General features: G+C 49.5%; 8 protein-coding genes across 8 annotated transcripts; 3 read left to right on the top strand and 5 right to left on the bottom strand.

Annotated features, from left to right (window-relative positions):
• Window positions 1-1,157: 1,157 nt before the first annotated feature.
• On the top strand, window positions 1,158-6,485 carry N7503_008725 (extracellular serine-threonine rich protein; the record flags this gene model as incomplete). The annotated part of the gene is made up of 3 exons (XM_057068272.1): window positions 1,158-1,223; window positions 1,295-1,477; window positions 1,527-6,485. 3 exons carry the CDS (start codon window positions 1,158-1,160, stop codon window positions 6,483-6,485), a joined length of 5,208 nt encoding a protein of 1,735 aa, XP_056919127.1.
• A 385-nt stretch (window positions 6,486-6,870) lies between these two features.
• N7503_008724 (RidA family protein) lies at window positions 6,871-7,338 on the bottom strand (the record flags this gene model as incomplete). Its single annotated transcript, XM_057068271.1, has 1 exon — window positions 6,871-7,338. One exon carries the CDS (start codon window positions 7,336-7,338, stop codon window positions 6,871-6,873), a length of 468 nt encoding a protein of 155 aa, XP_056919126.1.
• Window positions 7,339-7,502: 164 nt separating this feature from the next.
• On the bottom strand, window positions 7,503-9,125 carry N7503_008723 (aldehyde dehydrogenase; the record flags this gene model as incomplete). Its single annotated transcript, XM_057068270.1, has 3 exons — window positions 7,503-8,371; window positions 8,424-8,647; window positions 8,698-9,125. 3 exons carry the CDS (start codon window positions 9,123-9,125, stop codon window positions 7,503-7,505), a joined length of 1,521 nt encoding a protein of 506 aa, XP_056919125.1.
• A 689-nt stretch (window positions 9,126-9,814) lies between these two features.
• Window positions 9,815-10,962, bottom strand: N7503_008722 (amidohydrolase family protein; the record flags this gene model as incomplete). Its single annotated transcript, XM_057068269.1, has 2 exons — window positions 9,815-10,286; window positions 10,343-10,962. The coding sequence occupies 2 exons, from the start codon at window positions 10,960-10,962 to the stop codon at window positions 9,815-9,817; spliced, it is 1,092 nt and encodes a 363-aa protein (XP_056919124.1).
• Window positions 10,963-11,282: 320 nt separating this feature from the next.
• On the top strand, window positions 11,283-12,118 carry N7503_008721 (3-hydroxyanthranilate 3,4-dioxygenase; the record flags this gene model as incomplete). The annotated part of the gene is made up of 4 exons (XM_057068268.1): window positions 11,283-11,568; window positions 11,624-11,637; window positions 11,685-11,790; window positions 11,856-12,118. The coding sequence occupies 4 exons, from the start codon at window positions 11,283-11,285 to the stop codon at window positions 12,116-12,118; spliced, it is 669 nt and encodes a 222-aa protein (XP_056919123.1).
• Window positions 12,119-12,261: 143 nt separating this feature from the next.
• N7503_008720 (Zn(II)2Cys6 transcription factor) lies at window positions 12,262-14,544 on the bottom strand (the record flags this gene model as incomplete). The annotated part of the gene is made up of 2 exons (XM_057068267.1): window positions 12,262-14,308; window positions 14,393-14,544. The coding sequence occupies 2 exons, from the start codon at window positions 14,542-14,544 to the stop codon at window positions 12,262-12,264; spliced, it is 2,199 nt and encodes a 732-aa protein (XP_056919122.1).
• Window positions 14,545-17,739: 3,195 nt separating this feature from the next.
• N7503_008719 (protein kinase domain-containing protein) lies at window positions 17,740-20,019 on the top strand (the record flags this gene model as incomplete). Its single annotated transcript, XM_057068266.1, has 1 exon — window positions 17,740-20,019. One exon carries the CDS (start codon window positions 17,740-17,742, stop codon window positions 20,017-20,019), a length of 2,280 nt encoding a protein of 759 aa, XP_056919121.1.
• A 369-nt stretch (window positions 20,020-20,388) lies between these two features.
• gel6 (putative 1,3-beta-glucanosyltransferase) lies at window positions 20,389-21,842 on the bottom strand (the record flags this gene model as incomplete). Its single annotated transcript, XM_057068265.1, has 3 exons — window positions 20,389-21,387; window positions 21,446-21,657; window positions 21,710-21,842. The coding sequence occupies 3 exons, from the start codon at window positions 21,840-21,842 to the stop codon at window positions 20,389-20,391; spliced, it is 1,344 nt and encodes a 447-aa protein (XP_056919120.1).
• Window positions 21,843-23,434: the final 1,592 nt, after the last annotated feature.

Raw genomic sequence — 23,434 nt, 5'->3', positions numbered from 1 at the left:
ACTTAAGTACCCAGCTTATAGGCGACTTGCCATTGGATGACACAAAGGCTTACCCTGCCTAAGCCACAGTTGCTTAGTCCAGTAGTAGCCATGTGTCAGATTGAAAGAGAGCCCCTGCTAGTAAGAGTCTGAGGGAGTAGCGTGAATGTGGAGGTCAAAGCACCGCAGGGTATTAACAGCACTTTTCAAATCCCAACAAAAGAAACTAAATAGGTATGCAAGCATAAGTGAAGAACTAGATGATGCAGCAGGTTTGCGCGTGCCTGCATCATGGCGCCGACCAAGATTCGTCAGGCGCTATTTTTGGGGTCCTGATCCTCCCCGGATTACCTGATTGGCTCGTCACAGACCACCAATTCCCCACTATAGACACCAGTACGATCGTTGATTGGCTATGAGGCTAACCGCTGTACTAGACCCTTAGCTTGGTGTACCCGTGTCGATCTGGCGCTGGGACATTCGTCAATGGAGCCTATTTTAGACCGATCCTTAATTTCTCTTATTGGCTTGTTCCTGTAACCGCCGGATGCCACCGAACCGAGTGCTCCATACTGGAAGAACAGGTTGATTTAGTTGATTGGATACTGGGCTAACCGCTTTGCTAGTTCCTGCAGTAGTCTCCGCTTTGTGTGGTGAAAGGATGCTACCCTACCTGTAATGGGTTGACGTCGTTTCAAAAGGTACTGCCCACTTCTGCCTATTGGAGGAGACAGCGCCCATAGTATCAGGTTGTCTTACAAATTAGGAATAAATGGATAGGTTGATGTGGAGCTCTAGAACATGAAGTGCATAGCTGAAGAAGTTAAGGTGAGCGCGTATATGAAGAGAGGGTTCCCCACGTAGTGAAGAGAGGTTCATCATTCACTTTTGGAGGCTGGTTCTCTCATTCATCGCAGTTCTCTTTGCGTCCTCTCGTTGTGTACCCTCCTTTGTTGTTTACTTTCTTTCTTCCCACCCCAACCTTTTCCACCTTTCTTCCTTTTCCATTGCTTGAAATCTTTCTGACCTTCGTCACTCTCGTTCAAAGCCTTTTCTTCTGATACTCGATTTCTTCTGAATCTCACTCTTGTTATTCCCAAATTGCCGTGCTTCTTGCACCACCTATCGTTTCGATGGGTTCCTCTCATTCCGGTCACTCGGTGACCACCACCTTCAAGATGATGTTCGTGTGTACGGCTGTCCTTTTGACGCTGATGTTTGTTTTTCCTAATACCCCGGCTTCGGTACGTTAATGTTTATGATATGCGTGTTTTGCTTGATATAAACAAGACAACAACACTGACAACTTCTTCAGTGGTGGGGCCTTGACCAGCCCACTCATGACAAGCCTGCTTCCATGGAGTGCAACAGATACCAGGAGAAGTCGCACGGCCTGAATTGGGCCAACCTGGAAGCCGGCCCGTTCTCCACCTACGCCGATTTCAATTTCACCGATTTCACGGTCAGCGAGACCTTCGGTACCGGTATCGCAAAAGGCGTATGTCTATTTACCCGATAACAAATATCACAACACTAACATGATGCAGAAGAAATCTATTACCGCCAACGTCACCAAGTCTCGTGACTCGGCTCCTTCTATCTCATCCAAGAACCGTTTCTCTATCAAGAACATCTATGTCTCGGCTTCCAAGGTCATTGATCTCAAGATGCGTTTCACCATGCCTGATGGTAATTTCTGCCGCAAGACTGCCCGCGTCAGACCCCGTGTCGGCGACATTTTTGTCGATAATTGTGCCGGTGCTACTTCTGTTCAGTTCGAACTTGATGAGAGCAACAAACAAACCACTGCTGAAATTGGTATCTACAACATCCTGTTCAACTGCGGACAATCGACCGTTCCAGGTGCCACGTGGGTGGAGCGTTTCACACCCCGTGTGGATATGCGCAAGCGTGCAGTTTCTTCTATTCCCTATGTTGCTGGAACTAGTGGCGAACAGACTACTCAGCCTGCTGACTCTGAGCCTACTGCTGCTCAGACTTCCAGCCCGGCTGCTGATTCCGACAATGGCAATACTGGATATACCTCTAGCTCTGCAAGCCCCGAATCTGTCAATGCCAATGGCCAAACCCCTAGTGCTTCGGCTTCCAACGGTCTTGAGGTTGTTCCTCAGTCTGCTCCTACCCCCGCTTCGGCTGCAGCGTCTTCAACTTCAACAACCCCTGTTATTGTTGTTGACCCAAGCAACAGTGCCTCGAAATCCTCCACATCTTACAACTCTGTTAACTCACCTGTGGCTGATACCAACACTCCCTCGAGCTCTAACGTTGTTCATGAGCCCACGGGCTCCGCAGCTGGTGCTTCGATCAACGGTGTGAAATCCTCTCCGGCAGCTGAGAGTGCTTCTAGCCCTGCTGCTGCGATAACATCTGCCGCGGCTCAGACTCACCGCATGACAACATCGACTGTCTATGCCACCAGCGTGATCACCGTCACTAGCTGTGCTGCTACTGTCACGGACTGCCCGGCTGATTCTACTCGTCTTATCACTTCTACCTTTGCCGTCTCTACCACCGTGCATCCAGTGACAGAGACCAATGCTGAGACTACCCCGGCTGCGAAGTCCACTCCTGTTGTCTCCAGCCCAAGTGGTAGCTCGCCTGAAAGCTCACCTGCCGCCTCGCCTATCTCCTCGTCAGTTCCCACTACGACTGGTAGCTCAACGGTCGCAAAGACTGTAAATCCATCTGCAGGGGCAACTACCTCCCAGAAGTGGACAACCTCGACTGTCTACACCACGCGCGAGGTTACGATCACCAGCTGTGCTGCGTCAATTACCAATTGTCCTGCCGATTCAACCGTTGTGGTGACCTCTACCATTGCACTTTCGACCACTATTTGCCCTGTGACAGAGACTGAGACTGGAACTGGTACGGTGAAAACTTCCACTCCGCTTGTGCCTTCTAGTGTCTCGCCTGAATCATCACCTGCTGGATTGCCTAGCTCTTCACTCCCTACTAGCTCTCCTTCTGTGCCTTCCAGTGTATCGCCTGAATCATCACCGGTTGGATCGTCTAGCTCTTCACTCCCTACTAGCTCTCGTTCTGTGCCTGTTGCCAGTTCACCAGCTATCTCTCCTGGTTATTCGGCTTCTGTTACTCCCAGCACCTCACCGGCCGGTATCACACCCACGCCCACCGAGTGGACTACTTCGACTGTCTACAGTACCAGCTTGGTTACCGTTACCAGCTGTGCTGCGACAGTCACTGATTGCCCTGCTGACTCTACCACTGTGATCACTAAAACCATTGCTGTTTCGACTACCATATGTCCAGTGACTGAGACAGAGACTGGTACAGAGAAGACTTCCACTCCTGTTGGACCTAACGGTGTTTTGCCCACCTCTTCTCCAGCTGCATCGTCATCTTCTATTCCCGCTATCTCACCCAGCCACTCACCGCAACCTTCGAGATCTTCCCCTGTCACAGCCTCGCCGAGTGGATCCTCAGCCTCGACCACTAAGTGGACTACATCAACTGTTTACTCTACCAGCTTGATTACTGTTACTAGCTGTGCTGCGACGATCACTGACTGTCCGGCTGACTCTACCAGTGTTATCACTAAGACAGTTCCCGTTTCGACTACAATATGCCCAGTGACTGAGACTGAGACAGGCCACTCGTCTACTTCGGCCGTTCCAGGACCCACCGTGACTTCAACTCCGTCTGCAGTTACTGGCACGCCGGCTACTCCTGGTGTCAGTGCTGGTTCTACCCCGGGTACTCCAGAATCGATTGTGACTGTTGTGACTTACACTACCACAACATGGTGTCCTTACACCGCCACACATACCTCGGGGACCTCTATCATCACTACAGTTTCCAGCAGCCCTTCGGTCATTGTTGTGACTTCAACTTCGACCATCCCCGCAGCTACGTCTACAGCTACAGTGACGGCTCCTTCTGGCGTTAGTGCTGGTTCCACCTCTGTTTCTACCCCGGGTACTCCAGAATCGATTGTGACTGTTGTGACTTACACTACCACAACATGGTGTCCCTTCACTGCCACGCATACCTCAGGTACCTCTATTATCACCACAGTATCGAGTACCCCATCGGTTGTTGTCGTGACTTCAACATCCACTATTCCCGCAGCTACGGCTACGGCTACAGTGACCGCTCCTTCTGGCGTTAGCGCTGGTTCGACACCCGCAAGTCCAGAATCGACTGTGACTGTTGTGACTTACTCCACCACAACTTGGTGTCCGATCACTGCCACACACACGTCAGGCACCTCTGTCATTACTACCGTGTCGAGCACTCCCTCGGTGGTTGTTGTTACATCAACAAAGACCATTTGTCCTAAGTGCTCTTCGCACGCTTCGACTGGTACTCCCGAATCTACCCCTGCCACAGCTACTCCTTCGGAATCCGGCTCGGCGTCTACTCCTGAGACTACGCCTGCTAATTTTACTGCCACGAGTTTTATCTCGGTGTCTTCTTCTCAGTCCACCGCCTCTGTTACTCCTTCTGTACCTGCAGAAGTTAGTGCTGGTTCTACCCCTGGAAGTCCAGAGTCGACTGTCACCGTCGTAACTTACTCCACAACCACCTGGTGCCCAGTCACTGCCACACACACGTCAGGCACCTCTGTCATTACTACAGTGTCAAGCACTCCCTCGGTAGTTGTTGTGACCTCCACGTCGACCATCTGTCCGAAGTGCTCGTCGCATGCTTCAACCTCGGTGTCTAGTACCCCCGAAGCTACTCCTGCTACGGAATCTGGCTCGACGTCTACCACCGAAACTACTACTGCTACAGTTACTCCTTCGGAATCTGGCTCGACGTCAACTCCTGAGACTACACCTGCTGAGGTTACTGCCACAGAATCTAGCTCGGAATCTTCTTCTCGGTCCACTGTCCTCGTTACTCCTTCTGTGCCTGCAGAAGTTAGTGCTGGTTCTACCCCTGGAAGTCCAGAGTCGACTATCACCGTCGTGACTTACTCCACAACCACTTGGTGTCCAGTCACTGCCACACACACCTCTGGGACTTCTATCTACACCACTGTTTCGAGCACCCCCTCGGTAGTTGTTGTGACCTCCACATCGACTATTCCCGCTACCCCCACGACTACAGTGACACCTCCCACTAGCGTTAGTGCAAACTCGACTCCGGCCGTCCCTGAGGCCCCAGGTTCGACTGTTACTATCGTGACTTACACTACCACAACATGGTGTCCAGTCACGGCCACTCATACTTCCGGTACCTCTATCTACACCACGGTGTCCAGTACTCCTTCTGTGGTAGTTATAACCTCCACGTCGACTATTCCTGCTACCTCCACGTTTATTGTCACGCCTCCCACCGGTGTCAGTGCAAGCTCGATTCCAAGCGTCCCTGAGCAGACGAACACCGTGACAGAGACCACTACTGCTGAGACCACTACTGCCGAGACTACCCCTGGAGTTCCAGTTTCCGTTATTCCAGTGACTGTTCCTGCTAGCTCTACCCCAAGTCCCGAGGAGACAGTGACCGTTATCACATGGGCTACCACGACTTGGTGTCCAGTCACAGCGACGTATACTTCTGGTAGCTCCATCCACATCGTTACCACAAGCACTGCGTCTACAGTCACACTCTCCTCCACGTCGACGATCACCATGACCACCCCGGTAGTTGTTGAGCCCACACCTACTGGTGCCGGTGCTCAATCCACTCCTGGTGCTCCAGGCTCTGGCTCAACTGTGACTGTGATCACTTACGAAAGTACGACTTGGCATCCATCCACAGCTTCATGGACATCTGGTGATTCTGTTAGCACATTCATTACACACATTCCGTCGACAGTCACACTGACCTCGACCTCGACTGTATGCACGAACTGTGCTAGCCCGACTGCCCCCACTGCCTCTGCCTGCCCTGCATCCACCATCGTTATGCAATGCATCAACACCTGGCTCAAGTCAAAGACTAATTGCGCCTCGGATACATCTTCCAGCTGCTATTGCCCCAACAGCGAGTTTACCAACAAGGTTCAAGACTGTATTGAGGTATCGGGTGTATCCAATTCCGAGGTACAAGGCGGCCTCTCTTACTTCGCCGGTGTCTGCGCGAACTGGGTCTCTCGAAACCCTGCTATTATGACCAACATCCCAGCAAATATCACTTTGACTGGGGGTGTCTGCGTCCCCACACTCCCTGCGCTCAGCTCCGGGGTCAACACTTTAACTGCTCCGCCTGCTCCTGTCACTACAATCACCTACCGTACTTCCACCGTCACCGTGCCAATGGTGACCTTCGTGACTACCACTGCCTGGGGTAGCACACCATCTGTTGCAATCGTTCCTTTCATGACCGGTACTCCATCTGGTCCTATGCGTACTCCTCACTCACCGACCTGGAAGAGTACCCCCTACCGGTCCGGGAGCCCAACGCCCTCTCCAAGCTACACGCCCTATTACAATTCGGCACAACCACTGACTGAGTCCGGTCTTTCGAGCGTTCTCCTCGGTGTCGCTGCCTCTTTCCTTGCGTTCTTCATCTAGATAGATGTTAGATGTCCTTCCGCTGGCGATTTGTGCACGAATATCCTTAATGCCATCTACGCCCGGATCTCCTTTGTTATCTTGCTTTTGATTTTGTCTGCAAATGCGCAATGTGACTTACTCACAAAATAATTGTTTATTCGCGCCTGAAGAATATGGTTTAGGTTCATGTGTTTCTGTCATGGGTACAGCGGAGTTTTTTGTGTACTCTAATTCTTTCAATTCACACAAGTGATTATTATTCACCATCATCCTAGAATGCTAAAGTTAGAGGGGGATAATAGCAAGGCAAAAGCTGAATAGTTTCAGACATTATCATTGCATCCGGTAGAATACTAGACCTCGACTCTCGACATTTTGTTCGTTTTATTCCTTCGAACGCACGTCAAACATAGTAAACTGTACATTTAATCTCCACAATAATCTCATCCCTCGGCAAAGCCCGCACCTCAACAGTCGTCCGAGCCGGCGCTGTATTCCGATCGGGCCAGATCCGGTTCCATTCCTCGTTCATGCCAGTGTAATCCCCCTTCATATTTGTCAAGAAGACTGTCGCATCGACCACATTCGCAATGGTTGCTTTCCCGTCCGAGGCGCCTTGGATAATGGCATCGATGTTCGATAATACGGCTGCTGTTTGCTGTCGTATGTCAAGCGCGAGTGTAGTCTTGCCGTCGGAATCTTGAGTGGTTGTTGCTCCGACAAAGGTTCCGTCGCCGCGTCGAGATGAGGTCCCTGAGACATAGATGTAGGATCCCTTTCCATCAGGGGATGTAATGGTTCGAGCATGTGGGTAGTTGGCAAGGCCTTGGGCGTGCGTCGAGGGACGGAAATATGGGGTGCTTTGCGACATGATGTTAATCCAATGAGAGACGGTGATCTTTGCAAGATACGGCTGAATGAATGAAGAGAAGATACGGGTTTATAGATTGCGATTGCTGAACAGATTTCCAATGACTCTTCCCCAATCTCGGATAGATCCGAACGGACCGTTACGTCATTTCCGTGAACCTTTTACTAACGAACATGGAGAGTTCGCAGATTCGTAAAGACATCTCGGCTATGTGCGCCGCCTTCTCGGCCTGTACCGGATGCCTTCATTCCTCCGAATGCTGTGCCCAGTTCCCGTACCAGCCAGCAATTAACCCAGACCAGTCCGGCATCTATCCGCTCCCCGACTCGGCGCATTTGCGATATATCGTTCGTCAGGAGAACACTTGCCAGTCCATTCGGATTGTCATTTGCTAGTCCGATTACCTCTTCCTCCGTGTCAAAGGGTGAGATGGTGACCACTGGCCCGAAGATCTCCTCGCGCATGACGATGCTATCTGTGCCAAGGTCGGTGAGAACCGTTGGCTCAATCCAAAACCCGCCCGTAGGAGCCTCAGAGGGAATATTCCCGGCGAGGAAGATTGCCTTTTCGCTCTGAGCTTGAAGAAGGTAAGACCTAATCTTATCGTAGTGTGGCCGGGAAACGACAGGACCAACCGTCTCTCCCAGCCGGTAATGCTGCTGTACATAATCCACGAACGCGGATGTGAAATTTTCATAAATAGCACGGTGGACATAAATTCGGGACCCGCACAGACAAATCTGACCGCTGTTCTCGAATGCGGCTTGTGCGGCAATGGGGACAGCCTGGTCGAGATCAACATCGTCGAAGACGAGGGTTGGATTCTTTCCTCCCAGTTCTAGGGATAGGTGCTTGCCGATATCTTCGACTGTGTCGCGTCGGATACTAATACCTGTTTGTGTGCCGCCTGTGAATGACACGCCTCGGACGAGTGGGGATTTGACGAGTGTTGACCCGGCTCCTGGTCCGTCGCCGAAGATAATGTTCATCACGCCTGGTGGGAGCTGGGCTTGTCGGAATACTTCGCCGAGTACTGGTGATGGGTCAGTGAATAGTGCTATGTTCTATATTGAAGACTTACTTACAGAAGGCGGTCATGCTGGTGACTTCGCTGGGCTTTGCCACGCCTGTGCATCCGAAGGCGATGCATGGTGCAATCTTCCATGTGAGGAGGTACAGGGGCATATTCCAAGGTGAGATCAAGGCGAAGACCCCAACAGGGGATCGATGTTCATATGTTAAGGTTGAGGGCTGGCCATCAACAAAGCGTGCTGAGCCTTCTTCGTGAAGAATGTAAGTCGCAAAGTATCTGAATGCAGATTAGCATGAAGTCGCAAGAAAGGAATAGAAGATACCAACCTGAAATTCGATATTGCGCGGTCGACTTCAACACGAGCTCGAGCTAATGTCTTTCCCTGGTCAAGGCTTTCCCAAACTGCGAAAGTTTCCTTTCTCTCCTGGATAATGGCGGCAATTCGAAGAAGGATATCGGATCTTGCTTGTCGGGTAGTTTTCGACCAGGATGGGAAGGCCCGTGAGGCAGCGTCCACGGCGCGAGCTACATCAGAAGCATCGCTCCGAGGAAGACTTGCTATCACCTCTCCAGTTCTAGGATTGAAAGATTCGATCCAATTGTCAGGATTGCCATGTTCGGAGAATTCATTGCCATGTTCGGAGAATTCATTGCCAATATAGTTCTGCAGGCGTATATTGCTACCTGGGCTGGCTAGATATGCTTGGGCACTGTCTAGGGTAGTGAGCTTCCACAGCTCAGAGGTTGGACACATTGTGATGGGCGATCAAACGGGCAAGAATGGTTGTTGATTCTTGGTTAATTCATGGGCGGTTATAGTATGAACTTCGAGTAGGACCAATAGGATGGCGATCCGACTAGCTAATTGTGGGGCAAAATGTGCGGAGCCAATCAGAACCAATATCTTTGTACAGTACAATCTCATTTTCTGGCGAATACATTTGCTTTCAATGAACAGAGGAATATGAACCAAAAACTTAAAGAAGAAGTAAAAAAAGAAGAACCGCCGACGGAAGCATTTGAACACCTGCTCTGAATGTCCCTGCCTTCTGTCCGAACCCAGGAAGGACCGAAGTTAAGACCCATGGTGTGTAACGATATTGTCATGAATACAGTAAGAATGAGCATGGGCATTCGGTCGCTCCAGACATCGAACATGGGGCGGTTGTTCGGGTTTGACTGTGTTAACCACTACACCACGTCGGCTGGTTGTTATATTGTTCGTGTATCACGTGACCATGAGGAATTACGCTAAGCCCTATATCGTAATAAATCATCGGCTACTGCCGCCAAGCCTACCAAACCCCACCGTCAATCTTTCCATACCATCAATATTCTGCACCCATTCATCCACCAGCCAAACCAAATTCTTTAGCCTTATATTAACTGAAATGGCATGAATGATCACAAAGTTTTTATTTCAAATATTGATATTTGGTACTATCAATGTGACTTGTAATTCTTCTTGACAATATCCTGCAACCCGAGAAATTCAATCGCATTTCCTGAAAGCATTCTTGCCCTCACCTCAGGCGAAAACAGCTTATTCACTTGTTGATCACTAACCAACATCTTCCCAGGAACCGGCATCTCACCAAGTGGAAAAGGATAATCACTTCCCATAATGACCCGGTCAGGCCCAATCTTTTTACAGATATACTCAAGCAAGTCCGGATCATGCACCAGACTATCAATCCAAATATTGTGCTGATGCGACTGGAGATAGTTCTCTGGTGATAGTCCTTGCGAGCTATGCGCCACCAGATCTGGCCGACAATCATAACCATGTTGAATTCGTCCAAGGAGAGGAAGATACGCTCCTCCAGCATGCGCAAAGCAGAATCTCAACTTGGGGTGCCGAACTAAAACACCCGATGAGATTATTGCGTGCATCGCGAGTGCTGTCTCGCTCGGCCTGTAAAATGCAAAGTCAGTCACATTATGTCATGGTCTTTCACCGAAAATACTGACATCCCAACTAGCCACGCAGACCAATAACTTCCCCATCTATTCTTATTCTCCCTTTCAAGCTCGTATCCCAACGGGTGCACGAAGATCGGAAAATTCAAGTCCTCACACGCCGCCCAGAAGGGTTCAAAATCTGGATCATCCAGCTTATGTCCGTTTATCTCCGTCCCAATTTCCACACCTTTCAGTCCGAGCACGTTCTTCGCGCGCTTTAGTTCAGCCACCGAACTGGACACGTCTTGTAGGGGAACCGTTGCCAACCCTACAAACCGACTTGGTCGGTCACGACAGACAGACGAAATGTGGTCGTTCAAGTATTGAGCTAAAGCGGCAGCAGGCTCAACTGGCTTGTCGTATGAGAATAGGATGGGTACGGTGCTGATGACCTGGATGTCGACGCCTGTAGCATTCATTTCTGCTATACGTACGTCTGGATCGAAACAATTTGGCTCGACGGTTCGGAAGAATTTCTCGCCAACATACATATCGACTTTGAGTGAGGTTTTATCGCTCTGGCTGATGGGCTCGTCATTGGATTGGTGTGGTTGAAGAGTCATCCAGTCCTCGCCGTTCTCGTCTGGATTTCCATGTGATTTTGAGAAGTCCGGGAGGGATGGAGGCATGATATGTGTGTGCATGTCGATTTTGAATTGGCCATTGGTATCGCCATGAATCCCAATTTCATTGCTCCGGGTGTCCCTCGTGGAGCACGTGCAACAGCTATAGTTCACCGTCATGTTAGATATTCCGACTTCAAGTTGGGGTACGTGAAATTTTGGACAATGACAGTCTTAATAAGATATTCCTTCGACTTTCTTTTATTCTCCATCTGATCTATATGACTTTTGCAAGCAATGATGCTCGGTCCTCCCGAGCGGGTCTCGGATCCACCCGGTGGTCAATCGGATGCCGTTGCGGCTCCAAGTCTCCACTTACGATCTGGATGATGCGGGAAAAGGGAGACGACATTGCAATCCACCATTTAAGAGATATTTACTACCCCAATTTTCTTGTGCCGTATTCACAGCCGGATGAGCGCTTTGCCACCATGGAAGCTCTACCAAGCACCCAAACCTCTACCTCTATCCCCGGACCCTTTGCGCTGTCCTCGTGGCTTTCTGCCAATGCGGAAAATCTGAAACCGCCTGTAAACAATTCATGTCTTTATTCTGGGAAGGACTTCATACTGATGGCTGTGGGGGGACCGAACACTAGAAATGATTATCATAGTAAGTCGCTCAAGGACTTTGATCAAGATTGAATGCTAAAGCTATTGACGTATAGTAAATGAAACAGAGGTACGCACGAGACACATGGCGTTCGATCTTCGACTGACCGGTCTTAGGAATGGTTCTTTCAAGTCAAGGGGGATATGCTTCTGAAGATTGTCGAGAATGATACACAATTCCGCGATATTATAATCCGAGAGGGCGAGACATTTCTTTTACCTGGTAAGGTTGACTCTCTGGCTACCTATCCTCATTAATGGCCTGGATCTAATGATTTTCTTTCATAGCAAATGTCCCTCATTCTCCAAGAAGGTATAAAGATACAGTTGGGCTTGTTATGGAACGCACTCGCCCTCCGCGATGTATAGACCGGGTCCGATGGTATTGTGAAAACCAAGACGCCCATACAGAGGCTCCTGGAATCATTAGAGAAGAGCAGTTCTACTGTGAGGATATTGAGACGCAGCTTAAGGATGTTATTGAAGACTGGATGGGAAATGAAGCCAGCCGGAAGTGCAGTTCTTGTGGTCTGGTTGCGCCAGCCCATTAGTCGTACAGCGCTTAATTTGATTGAGCCCATTGATGAAGTCTTCCATTGTCTTCTCATTGAGATGGAAGCAGATTGAAAAAAAAAAAAAAAGAATTAGAAATTCGCTTTGAATGTACAAGATGTATTTGAACAAATCAGAGAGATTATTCACTCGGATAAGACAGGAATTGCTCGATCGAATCAAGTAGCATTGAGTCATCGAACGGGTCCGCTGATAGATCCCCCAGGAAGAATTGTTGTGGATCAGAGAGATCGTCATTCATCATCATGCTGTTGTCCTCGTAGTCCTGAGGTTCCTCAGAAGGTGGCAGCAGGTGCAATATAGCCGTAGGGTCGCATGGGAAAAAGGAGTCAGGGGTCAGTTTCCGCCGCTTGGATTGTCGCTCTGAAGATTCACTGTCCCGACTGAAGATAGAGTCTGTCTCTTCTCGGGATCTGGCCATTTCGTGATGAATGGTCATATTCCGACCAGAGTTTCCTTGATTATCTTCATTGAAAACGGGACTTGTACTGGATATAGGCGATGTACCTGCTGCTTGGCCATACCGGCTGAATGTGTCGTAGAAGAGATCATGTTTGGCTAGATCACTCTGGGTCAATCGCATATCTTCCTCAGTGAGCGTTTGATACTTTTTGATCTCCGGCCACTGTATCTTGAGGTTCTGTAGCATGTTGAAGCCGCTCTCAACATCTGACCAAGCTTTGTTGGTGAAGGTTGGGTTGCGGGCGAGACGCATGCAATGCAAAAGAACCTTAGCACTTGCGTATATGGCGCGACTCTGTTGGATGACAAAATGACTTGCAGGAACTGTTGCCATGACTTGGGGTGTGGCTTTAATGCATTTAGAAGCAGCCTCGGCGCATCGAAGAAAAGCTGCGGGCTCCGCAATATTCAGTCGCTCGATGAATGTTCGGTATAGAAGAACCACTCCGATGTAATAGGATGAGATGGCAATTGTTTGCAGTGCATGAGGGCCAATCTGTTGATTAGACTCTTCGATCTTCGGCAGCACCTGCTTTCGATAGTACCTCTCTAGCTCCGCATCGTGCCTTTTCACATGCGACCGGAGCGTGTCTCTTAATTTGGCATTCTGGGACGGATGAGACTTGCGTATCCGTCGGACAGATCTGTAAATTCGACCCATTGTGACGTGGAAGTCTGCAATCACCGAGAACCAGGGATCTGTCTTTTCGTAGGTCGAGGATGGTTCACTTTCCCCGGTGTATGATTCAATATCACTGTCCGCATCATCGATAGCCAAAGGCTTCGAAAGTGCCGTGGATAGAGAGCGATCCAAAATATACAAACACCACCAGAGCTTTTTAGGTTCATGCCATGTATTTTTAGCTGATGCATCCCCGGACTCGTCCAAATCTAATCCCTGATACAGCCGAATCGCATGACCTGTAGTGACCCATGCATCATTGACTTTGCCGTCTTCGGTGAGATAGAGACTGAGGAGACCTTGAGCAATGACGATGTTCATGGGAAATTTGGCGTTCGTTCGATATGGTCGCCCAGTAGAAATGGAGGTTGCGTGTGAGTGAAGTAATTCTCCCAGATTCACCTCTTTATAAATGTGAAGCCCCTGCTGGTTGAAGACAGCATGTTGTTTAGGGATCACTGACGCAGCCACGGCGAGCAATGCGTACAGCAAAGCGGAGAAGTCGCTATCATCTTCACGCCCATCATTGTTACGAGCAGATAGCCAATTATCATATTGCAATCGTAGATTCCGGTGATGAACAATGGGAAATATCGGGTAGATTGAGTGATAAAAAACATCAATCAGCGCTTCCATAATGGGCTCCTCCAACCGTGTGACGTCGATGGTAATGGGTTCGGGAAATATTGCAACTTCGCTTCCATGCTGAGGGTCGTGATTGTCAAAGATTGGCAAATCCGATGCATTAGAGCTATAGGTCCCAGCCATCTGGGCTATATACGCTCTTTTTGATCCTGGTGCAGGTGTGGCTGCATCGATGGAAGGTGCTAGGAACTCATCCGTCGGGTCGGATACAGCACCCTCAGGGACTGGCTGACAAAAATCCTGGTAGCCGACATCTGTAGATTGAATATATGAAGTCTGTGCAGATATATCAATAGAAACTCTCTTATCTTGATCAGACTGGCGCTGTTTCAATTCTTTTTCCATCTGGGAGAGCCGATTTTCAAGTTTCTTGACATATCTGCAACAACATTTAGCGCCGTGAAAGGAATACCACCTTTATGAAAACAAAAATCCTCTCATTTGACGAATAGGAGTTACTTACTGTGGATCCACTAGCTTCATGTTGTTATATTGCTCGAAGACGCACTCCGATCGGTTCCGGGTACAGCTTTGACATGGATGTTCTCCATCGCATTTGACCTTCTTGCGCCGACATGCTTGACAGGCACGCCACACTCGCTGTCGCTCATACATGGCGAGGTTGGCGTTGTAGAATGAAGAGGTGTCAAGAATAAATGGGGTTGGTGGAAGGTCACCCCGCTCGGGAATCGTTTCAACCCGGCAGTGGGACTTGTGGGGTAGATATCCATAAGCGCGAAGATTGCACATGAAAGATAACTCTAGAAGTTATGTCCCGGCCCACTCTGTTATCTAGCAGGTTTACCATTCATAAGTTCCATTCGTAAGTAGCCAATGATTCTTAACTGACTTGTTGAGAAAATATTAATGTGGTTTGCGGGATCGCATTGGTTTTGCCCCGGCATAGCGCCCCAATGCCACTACCCCTGATTACTCGAAGTGGCCTAAGATACCCTTGGCTTCTAAGTCCAGTTGAATCAGTGGACCGTCACTGGAACTTGAGCCCAATTCAAATTATCGACCCTTCTTCAAAGCTCCCGCTTGACAGTGAGCTCCAGGACTACACTAGTCATCCGTCCCACTCCTGTATCATCAAAAGCACGGACAGGTCAAGATTAGATCGTACATGGCAATTTGTAATGATTGCGACAAGTGAGCTCCTGACTTTTCATGAGTACAAGGAATAGACACTCAGATCATGGACAAATTGTTAACTGCGGTCGTCTCATCCACCTGTTCCGATTTTATTGCGGCTACGGTCTTGCTGACGAGGAAGGTTTTCTAGGACTATTTGACAGGCTTCTGAAATCCAGGGGAGATCTGGTTTCACTTGACTGAGATGGATAGAGGAAAGAAGCCTGGAATGATATAGAGAGGACAGAAATCCTCAGCAGTCTTGAAGATATATACTGTAGTCATAATACATTGATCTTGCCGGAAGCAGACAGTCAAAGAAAGCCATCAACCTTGGAATGCTATCAAAGTTTCAATTTCGTGCTCAAAGCCAAAAGAGACAAGAAGTATTTTGACATAAGCTGGAGTCAAATCCGGGACCAATACATTTTCTATGTACTTAGGATGTACATTATGAATAGTGTCATCAATATCGACCAGAAACTGGGTCGAAATTTATTTTCCACATAACACACCACTTACTTACAGATTGAGAAACTTGGCTTCGTACTTGGAGTCAAGGCGCTAAGATCTATATAATTGATTCTAAAAAATGAGCAAACATTCAACTCAGGGTCACCCCCCATAGGCGCCATACGGCTGCTATTCAAGGGGGGGTTAGCTGAGGATGTCTCCCGGTCTATTCAATCCGTACACACAAGTCCCAACGGCTAACTCTGTGTGCACCACCCGTCGGTAGCTAGCTTGTACTAGGGGGGGCTAGTCAACTCGGACATGCGGATTGAATCGTTGATTGGGGGCCCTGGAACTAATACATAAGGCAACTTGCGCAATCTCTTTACACCTAATTTACAGCGCCCCCTCTCGCCTTGTCACCCCGATAGTCCTCTTGATCCTTGTCAATCTGAAGTTTTTTATTCTGTATATTTTATTCCCATCAATGTTCTTGACGATCTCTTTTCCTTGGTCACTTTCACAAGCTATTGACCACTGGTTAAGAATATTTGATCCCCCTCCCATTCCCAAAAATTTCTGAACGAGACCTTTCACACGCACTAGCTTAAGGCATCGGCTTATCGGCTTTGCTTATATATAATGAGCTTATCGAAAATGAGTAATGGAAATTTAATTTGATAGTTAATTGCCATCAATTTGCAACGTAATAGGACTATGCGTGAATCCACCTGGATAGATTTCTTGATCAGGGACCGTAAACAATGTATTGGCAGTGATTTAAACCATGCTTTCTAGGTATTGTGTAGATTGGATTAAAATTAGCTAATTCTAGAACCCTATCAGCAATTAGGGGGTAACCCCTATCGCGGTCGCATCTTCAATCCCTCCACTATAAGCGCCACATTCTGCAAGTTCCAGGGTTCTGAGCTGACATCAGAACAATACGTTGTCGGCAGGAATGCTCTACATATGCAAATAGCGAATAGTTGTCATTAGCGCGCCGTTTATCAGACCAATGAGCATGTCCCGATCTTTGACAGCAAGGACGGCTGCTATCATCCTATTAGATTAAGCGGCCCCAACGCGGAGGAAAAGAAAGCAAAATCTAAATAGATGAGAGAGAGTGCCTCGGCTTAGTACTGAGGATATCTTAGGCTCAAGGGTATGAACACTATCAGCCAAACACCCTTTGATATGCGCGCTTCCAATGTTTACTGCGACTTCAGTTATAGACTTCGAAGAAGCAAAGTCTAATGTATTTGATATTCTGCTCATATTGACTTTCTAGTGTGATCTATGAACTCCCTCATCCCTAGGCTGCATAAATGCCAGCACCAAGACGATCGTCGCGCACACGACATGAAGCCACAGTAGATCTTCCAGGGTTATCCTTGCGCCGAGCCGGGAGTACTGGAAAGATATGGGAAGGCCACCTAAGAGACAAAGAATAAAGAGTAAGCTTCACCCGGGTGCCCTGAAAGCCTTTGTCTGCGTCACGTCATCTGAAACCGTTTAGCTTCTTTTTGGGTCTCGCCACGCCCAGTGCCCCATATCGCGGACCGCGGACCTGCGCTGGTGGAGGTCCTGAATCACAGCCCTAACCACTCCACAAAGGATCGACTGCATGAACAGCTGGAGGAGGACGATCCTCAATTCTTGAGTTTAGGAAAAAAAGAAGAAAATAAAGAATAGCGTCTCAATTATCGATTTCTCTCCCTTACAAGCAAAGCGTTAGAGCTGTCACGGCGGAGATCACCCGCTTATCTCGGCAGCACTTGGAAATCGTAGATAAGCCTACGGCCCGAGATTGGTTCAACCACCACGCTGCATAGGGTAGCACTCTCCCTTCACGCGATCTATCTTTTTTCTTCTTTTTCTGGGGCTTTCGCCGCATACCGTGGAGAACTGGCTCCGAGCAGTAACCGGGATTCTGCCGGCCACATGTGCGGACCACTCTCCGGGCTATTGACTGGCCCTGGAGCCTCCTTGCGGAGAACGAGATAAGCATCTCGTCCACCAGTCAGCGTTGAGAAGTCACTTTCTCAACTAAGTTAACGGCTATGACAAGGGGCGATGCTGCTCATTATGTTGGTTCCCGATATTGTGGCTCAAACTCAATACCTAACCATGGTGATGCGCCATTTTTATATCTCCCTAACCTCTGCTCCTGGTTGAAATGTAATCTTCAATTGATTTCCTCCTGTAAGCCATGCCATCATCATGGCTCAAAATATGCAAGAATACACCTCGCTCTGGTGGACCGAGGAACGAATCAAGTCGACGTTAAATACCAAATATATCGTCAATCAGCTACAGCCCCCAAATGTGCCGAGGCTCTTTGATCTTCCCAAATGGGGAGAGGGTCTGACCAGTGAGACATACATGGAATACATCCTTCTCAAGGCTGGGCGTCTTTTCTTAATCCTGAATGAGATCGGAATTCCCGATCGCATTTTCGCTTTGGTGGACGAATCATGCGACGATGACGACCTTCCTATCGCCGAGCAGAATGTCGACCGCTTGTCCTTATCGCCCGACGGCAACGATCCCTCCCTCGATACGAAGTTCTTCCACGCGCAATGGCGGTTTTCGGTACGCGGCATTGGGGAAGGCGAGCATGTCTCTTATACTGGCAATGAAGGTGTTCCCGTTGAGGTGCTGAAAACCAATGGCATCCACAACGAGCTTCAGGGTCGCGATGATTCGGTCGATAAGGTCGTTCTTGCCGGAACTGTATGCCGGGTGTTCATGCGAACACAAGTGCAAGTAGGTGGTGCACCACATTTCTTCTCTGCCGATGAAGTCCTAGCGGAGATCCGGGCCCTCCGCAAGCTCGCCCATGAACATGTTATATCCATCTACGCGTCCTACTTTGTCGATGAGAGTGTCAGCGTGCTTTTCACGGGTGCCGAGACGGAACGCACGCTACATAGCTTCCTTACCGACGAGCCGCCGGCTTTCAAGAAGCTGCCCAAGGAGCAGCGTCGCCAGACCCTTATTACCTGGCCACACTGTCTGATGTCCGGACTATCCTGGTTGCATGCCCACGGCCACTTCCACGGCGCGATTAGACCTTCCAATGTCCTCGTGGACACTAATTTCCAAATATGTCTGGGCCAATTCCATGTCCTCGACTCGTTGCTCGCACCACCCCGAGTCAATGACCTCGAGAGCTACCACTACGCTGCCCCAGAGCGCTGGGTCCGCACCGCAGCACCAGTCCAACCAGTACAAGCACCAAGCCGGACACTCCTCCCATCAGGAGGCCGAACAGGCCGAAGAAGGAAACCAGAAAAAACACCCCTATCAACCTTGGACGAAAGCTCAGTCTCCTCACAAGACCTCCAACGCCCCGACTCCGCCGCCTCAAAAGGCACAGTAATACGAATTGGGCTCCCAAATTCACCATCCCGCTTCTCCTTCGCTTTCTCATCCTCCTCATCCTCGTCCTCGTCTTCAGCAGCTTCATCGGGACACAGCGAGGCAACCCAAAGTCCCAAGCCGCCCGCCCTCAGCCGCATCTGGAACAAAAGGCCCAAAGGCCTAGTCCCAACACCATCAGTCACATCCTCAACATCAAGCTCCTCCTACTCATCTGGCGCGGCGTCCATCATGTCCTCAAATCCTCCACCCTCGCTGGCTCCCTCAGTGGCACCTTCAGTGGCTCCCTCAATGGTACCCTCAATAACACCCTCTCTTACAAACTGGCAATCAGTCCAAACAAACCCCGCAGCCTCAGACCTCTTCTCCCTCGCAGCAATAATTCTCGATATCCTGACGCACCTCTGCAAACGCTCTCTATCCTCCTTCGCCTCGCACCGCAGCGCCCGAAACCGCTCTGCAGGCCGCGGCGGCGGAATGGCAGATGCATCTTTCCATCTAGCCCGGAACGCAGTGCAAGTGCAATCCTGGATCGCGTTAATCGAAGGCGATGCCCTAAAACGCTGCAGAAGAGATAGAGGCAGCGACCGTGTCTTCTGGGCCGTACCACGAATGCTAATCGTGTTACGGGCCATGCTCTCACCAGAGCCGGATAAAAGACCTAGCGCCAGGCGCGTACAGAAATGTTTTGCGGCTGCTATACGGGAAATCCCGATTAACAAGGGGATCGGTGGTGGGGGTGGTGTTCCGTTGCATTGCATTAGTCCTGAGAAGACAGAAAAGAAGCAGCGAAAGGAGGAGGAGGAGAATAGGGTTAAAGAGGCTGCCAGGGTTGAGGAGATTGCTAAAGCTGAAGAGAAGAGGCTTCAGGTGAAGAAGTCGAAGATGTCTCTGTTGACAACTTCGTCTACCTCCGATTTCGATTTTGGGTTCGATGGGGGAAGTGATAGTGAGGCGCTCGGGGAGATGCATGATTATGACAGTGAGCCTTCGTTGCTTGAGGTTGATGAGGATGAGCTTGCGGAGATGGTGGAGGATAATCGGATTTCTCCGCAGTTGTCTTTGCCTTCGCTGGATGTTCATTTAACGGGAATCGAAGGATTGACTATTCATGAATAGGGGGACCCGTGGACCCTAGGTTTATGGTGTACGAGTATCATGGGGAATGTTTCAATATATAATCTATCCGCCTTATCAGAGGCTTTCATTTGTCACATGCATTCAATGCGAAAGATTTCTTACTGTTTAGAATTACCTGAATGTAATTATTCCAATTACTATGATATGATTCCGAATTATTTAGGAACTCGCATGCTTGTAAACAATATATAGCTAGTGATATCGTGTATCGTGTACAAAAGCTCAATAAGAAAAGGCTCGTAAGCGCACGGCCAGCTGACCAATATGTAACCGAATGAAAGGAGTCTATCCTACAATCACAATGCATATGAAACATTACAATCCCCCCATTCTATGCAAGGGTCATACTTAAAGCCAGAAGGCGACCATTCCCACAACACCGGACAGAACGATAGAGGCAGCGAACAGGCGCTCGGTAGCGGGGTTACCAGCGAGCATCATGTTGCCAGCAGCACCATTCTTAGTGGAACTAGCGGTAGTGCCAGAGGAAGTACCGGTAGAAGTGCCAGTGCCAGTGGAGTCAGCGCTGGCCGCATCCTTGTTGTAAGTTTGTCCAAGAGTGGGGAGAGCAGAGCTGGGATCAACAGCCCAGCCGCCAGAGGTCGATGAAGGGCAGTCAGGGTAGGTGATGGCGGAAGTGGAACTCTTGTAAGCCGACAGAGAAACACCAGTCGGGTTCAAGGTGGCCCAGTGAGTCTTGAGGTTGGTGAAATCAGGCGAGACGGGGGTAGGGGTACCCTGGCGGGTGTAACCATCCTCAACGAGGGTGTTAGTAGCAGCGGCGTTGGACACGGAAGCGCCGTAGCTGATCAGGCCGTAGTCGTTGGTTTCCTCAATCCACTCGTAGATAATAGCACCAGACCAGGTACCGTCCATCTCCGAGCCAAGAATAGCGGCCTGGTCATCAAAGGTACGGGGGGCCGGGGTGTTGCAACCAGTCTCGGAGAAGAAGATGGGAATGGGGTAGCCAGTAGCGTTCTTCTGGAGCTCATCGTAACCGGAAGTAGAGTAGGTCGACTCGCCGCACCACTCATAGGCGTTCAACGAGTAGAAGTCCAGGCGCTCGGAGGAGTTTGTGCTGCACGCCACGTAGTCCTGCAGCATGGGGCGGAGATCGGCAATATCGGCAGCTGAGTATCCAACAGGAATCTCACGGTATCCCTTCTTATCACGGTAGGCCTTGATATCACGGGCGGCGGCCAAGACGTAGGGGGCGGCAATGGAACCATTGATAGTGGTCAAGACCTCGTTTCCGACAAAGACACCAGCGGTGTTATCGTATTGCTGGAACTCATCGAGAACGGCGGCGAAACGATCATACTGGGTCTTGTTCCAGTGAGGAGTGGTCTATTTACAACACTCGTTAGCGTTGTATTTATAGGCATATATCAATGGATCAACTGACCTGGTCAATAGCGGTGGTGAAGGTGTCGAGATCGACGAACAGGTAGATTCCGGCATCCGCAAAGGCGGTCATGCAGCCGTCGTGGTCGGCACTGGCATCCACGTGGTACACACGGATAGCATTGGCACCCAACTCGGACATACGGACGATATCGCGCTTGCATTGGGCCTCATCGGTGAGCGGATCCTCGGGGGTAAGCTGATAGGCGATACCTGAGACTCAATTAGCTCCTGATCCTTGCAATTGTAAAGATCCGGATCATACCCTTGATGTAGTACTGAGTACCATTCTCGTAGAAGAACTTGGCACCGGTGGCGGAGATGGTGGAGATGGCGTTCACGGTCACAGCCTGCAAGCCGGCCAGCAGCAATGGGGTGAGCACGAGCGAGGGAAACATGATGAAAGATAGGCTATCTCTAAAACTGTAAGACTGCAAAACCCAATCAAATTGAAGCCGCCAAGATCGGAATGCTTCTATATTAGTTGAAAGAAATCACACAAAGAAAACCCTGTGGACAACGAGAGAGTCACTTTCAGGGATAGGGAGAGAGCGACCGACGACAACGAAGGAAAAGAAAATGTCGAAAAGCTGCGCAAGCAGGGAAACCGTAGGAAATTCCTGGCAGTTGAAATTCTTGGCAACCACTAACCATTATTGAGATTGCAGTGGCAGCTAGCGCGCAACAGTCTTAATTGCGCCCCAATCTCGAATTTGCCTCAGATTACGGGGGTACGTAGGTCAATGGAGTCAATTGGGACTATTTTAAGGCCAATTATATTGAACTAGATACACTAGAACATCTAAATAACTATATAAGCTTTGATAGGAAAGAATTGTGTCGGTCAATAAACAGTAAATAGGGTTAGTTAAAATCCATTGAACAATGTTCTCCACGCGGACTCAACCGTTTGGTCCAGCCCTAACCCCAATATCGATTGCTGGTAGCGCACACCGATACCACGTACCCCTGGATTATTTTTAAGACATACGTCTCCGTCGTTGGTCCAGAGCTCGACTATGTCGCCATCCCCATCACAAGTTGGCCATGGAAAAGAGAAAATCCATTTGACGACGATCGTTCACCTCCGACTTCGCCGGAGTCTGCCGAGTTCCACCTAACCCCCTCACTAGCGCCCAGTATAGATAAAATGGGTACGTATGTATGCAATCTGTATGTGCTCCGTACTCTTGTCTATAGAAATCAACCTATCATAAACCACTATGATCGGAATGTGCACCACATGGTATGATTGATCTGGGGGAAGAAAATAAAAAATAAAAGGAAAATGGACGCCTCTTAGCTGATTGGGGGACCCCTTTCCCCCACTCTCTCTGGTCGGGAACGATCTTCTCTACTTCCCACAACCTGAATTCCGAGCGGTCAACTAGCCCGATATAACGGCTATCATGGTCTAGCTATTGGGCACGGTCAATTTTGGGCCGCCCTGCCGATCGGAGGGTAGTAGAGGTATCAGAAGAAAATTTGATCGCACAAATAAAATCGACCAGTGGCTTAAATGTCTTAGAATCCGGGGCGTTTCCGTTGCTGATGGGCTTGTTATCTAGGTAAGTCGTGACGAGTAGTAAGACCTGGGAAGCTACGACTCTATCTATAGTACGAGCAAAAGAGTGGTCAACCATGCTTGTGCGCCACGGGTTGGGAGATGGAAAGTCCAGACTGTGTTCCAAACTCCACAGACCTCCACCCATTCCGACCAAATCCGCCAATGGCAGACACCACCCACGGCTGCGTTCGTCAGCTAGTGGGGCTGGATCCATTACGATCGACTCCTCTACCCTGGATGCTGGCCTGAAAGGCAAAAAACCAGAGTCCCTGCGCGATCTGCAATCCCCGTCGTGCTCGTCCCCATGACGTTTCCGCAAAGGGGGGCGTTATCCCCTATAATACAGTCCGCATCCGGCACTGGCATTTAGCCCTGAAATTGCCCTGAAATTCGTCCTGAATCCTCCCCGTCCATTCTTCCTAA

The sequence above is a fragment of the Penicillium pulvis genome (assembly GCF_028828015.1).
Source record: "Penicillium pulvis strain IBT 33274 chromosome Unknown contig_7_segment1_segment0, whole genome shotgun sequence".
Classification (NCBI taxonomy): Eukaryota; Fungi; Ascomycota; class Eurotiomycetes; order Eurotiales; family Aspergillaceae; genus Penicillium; species Penicillium pulvis.
This window is presented reverse-complemented; position numbering and strand designations above follow the sequence as displayed.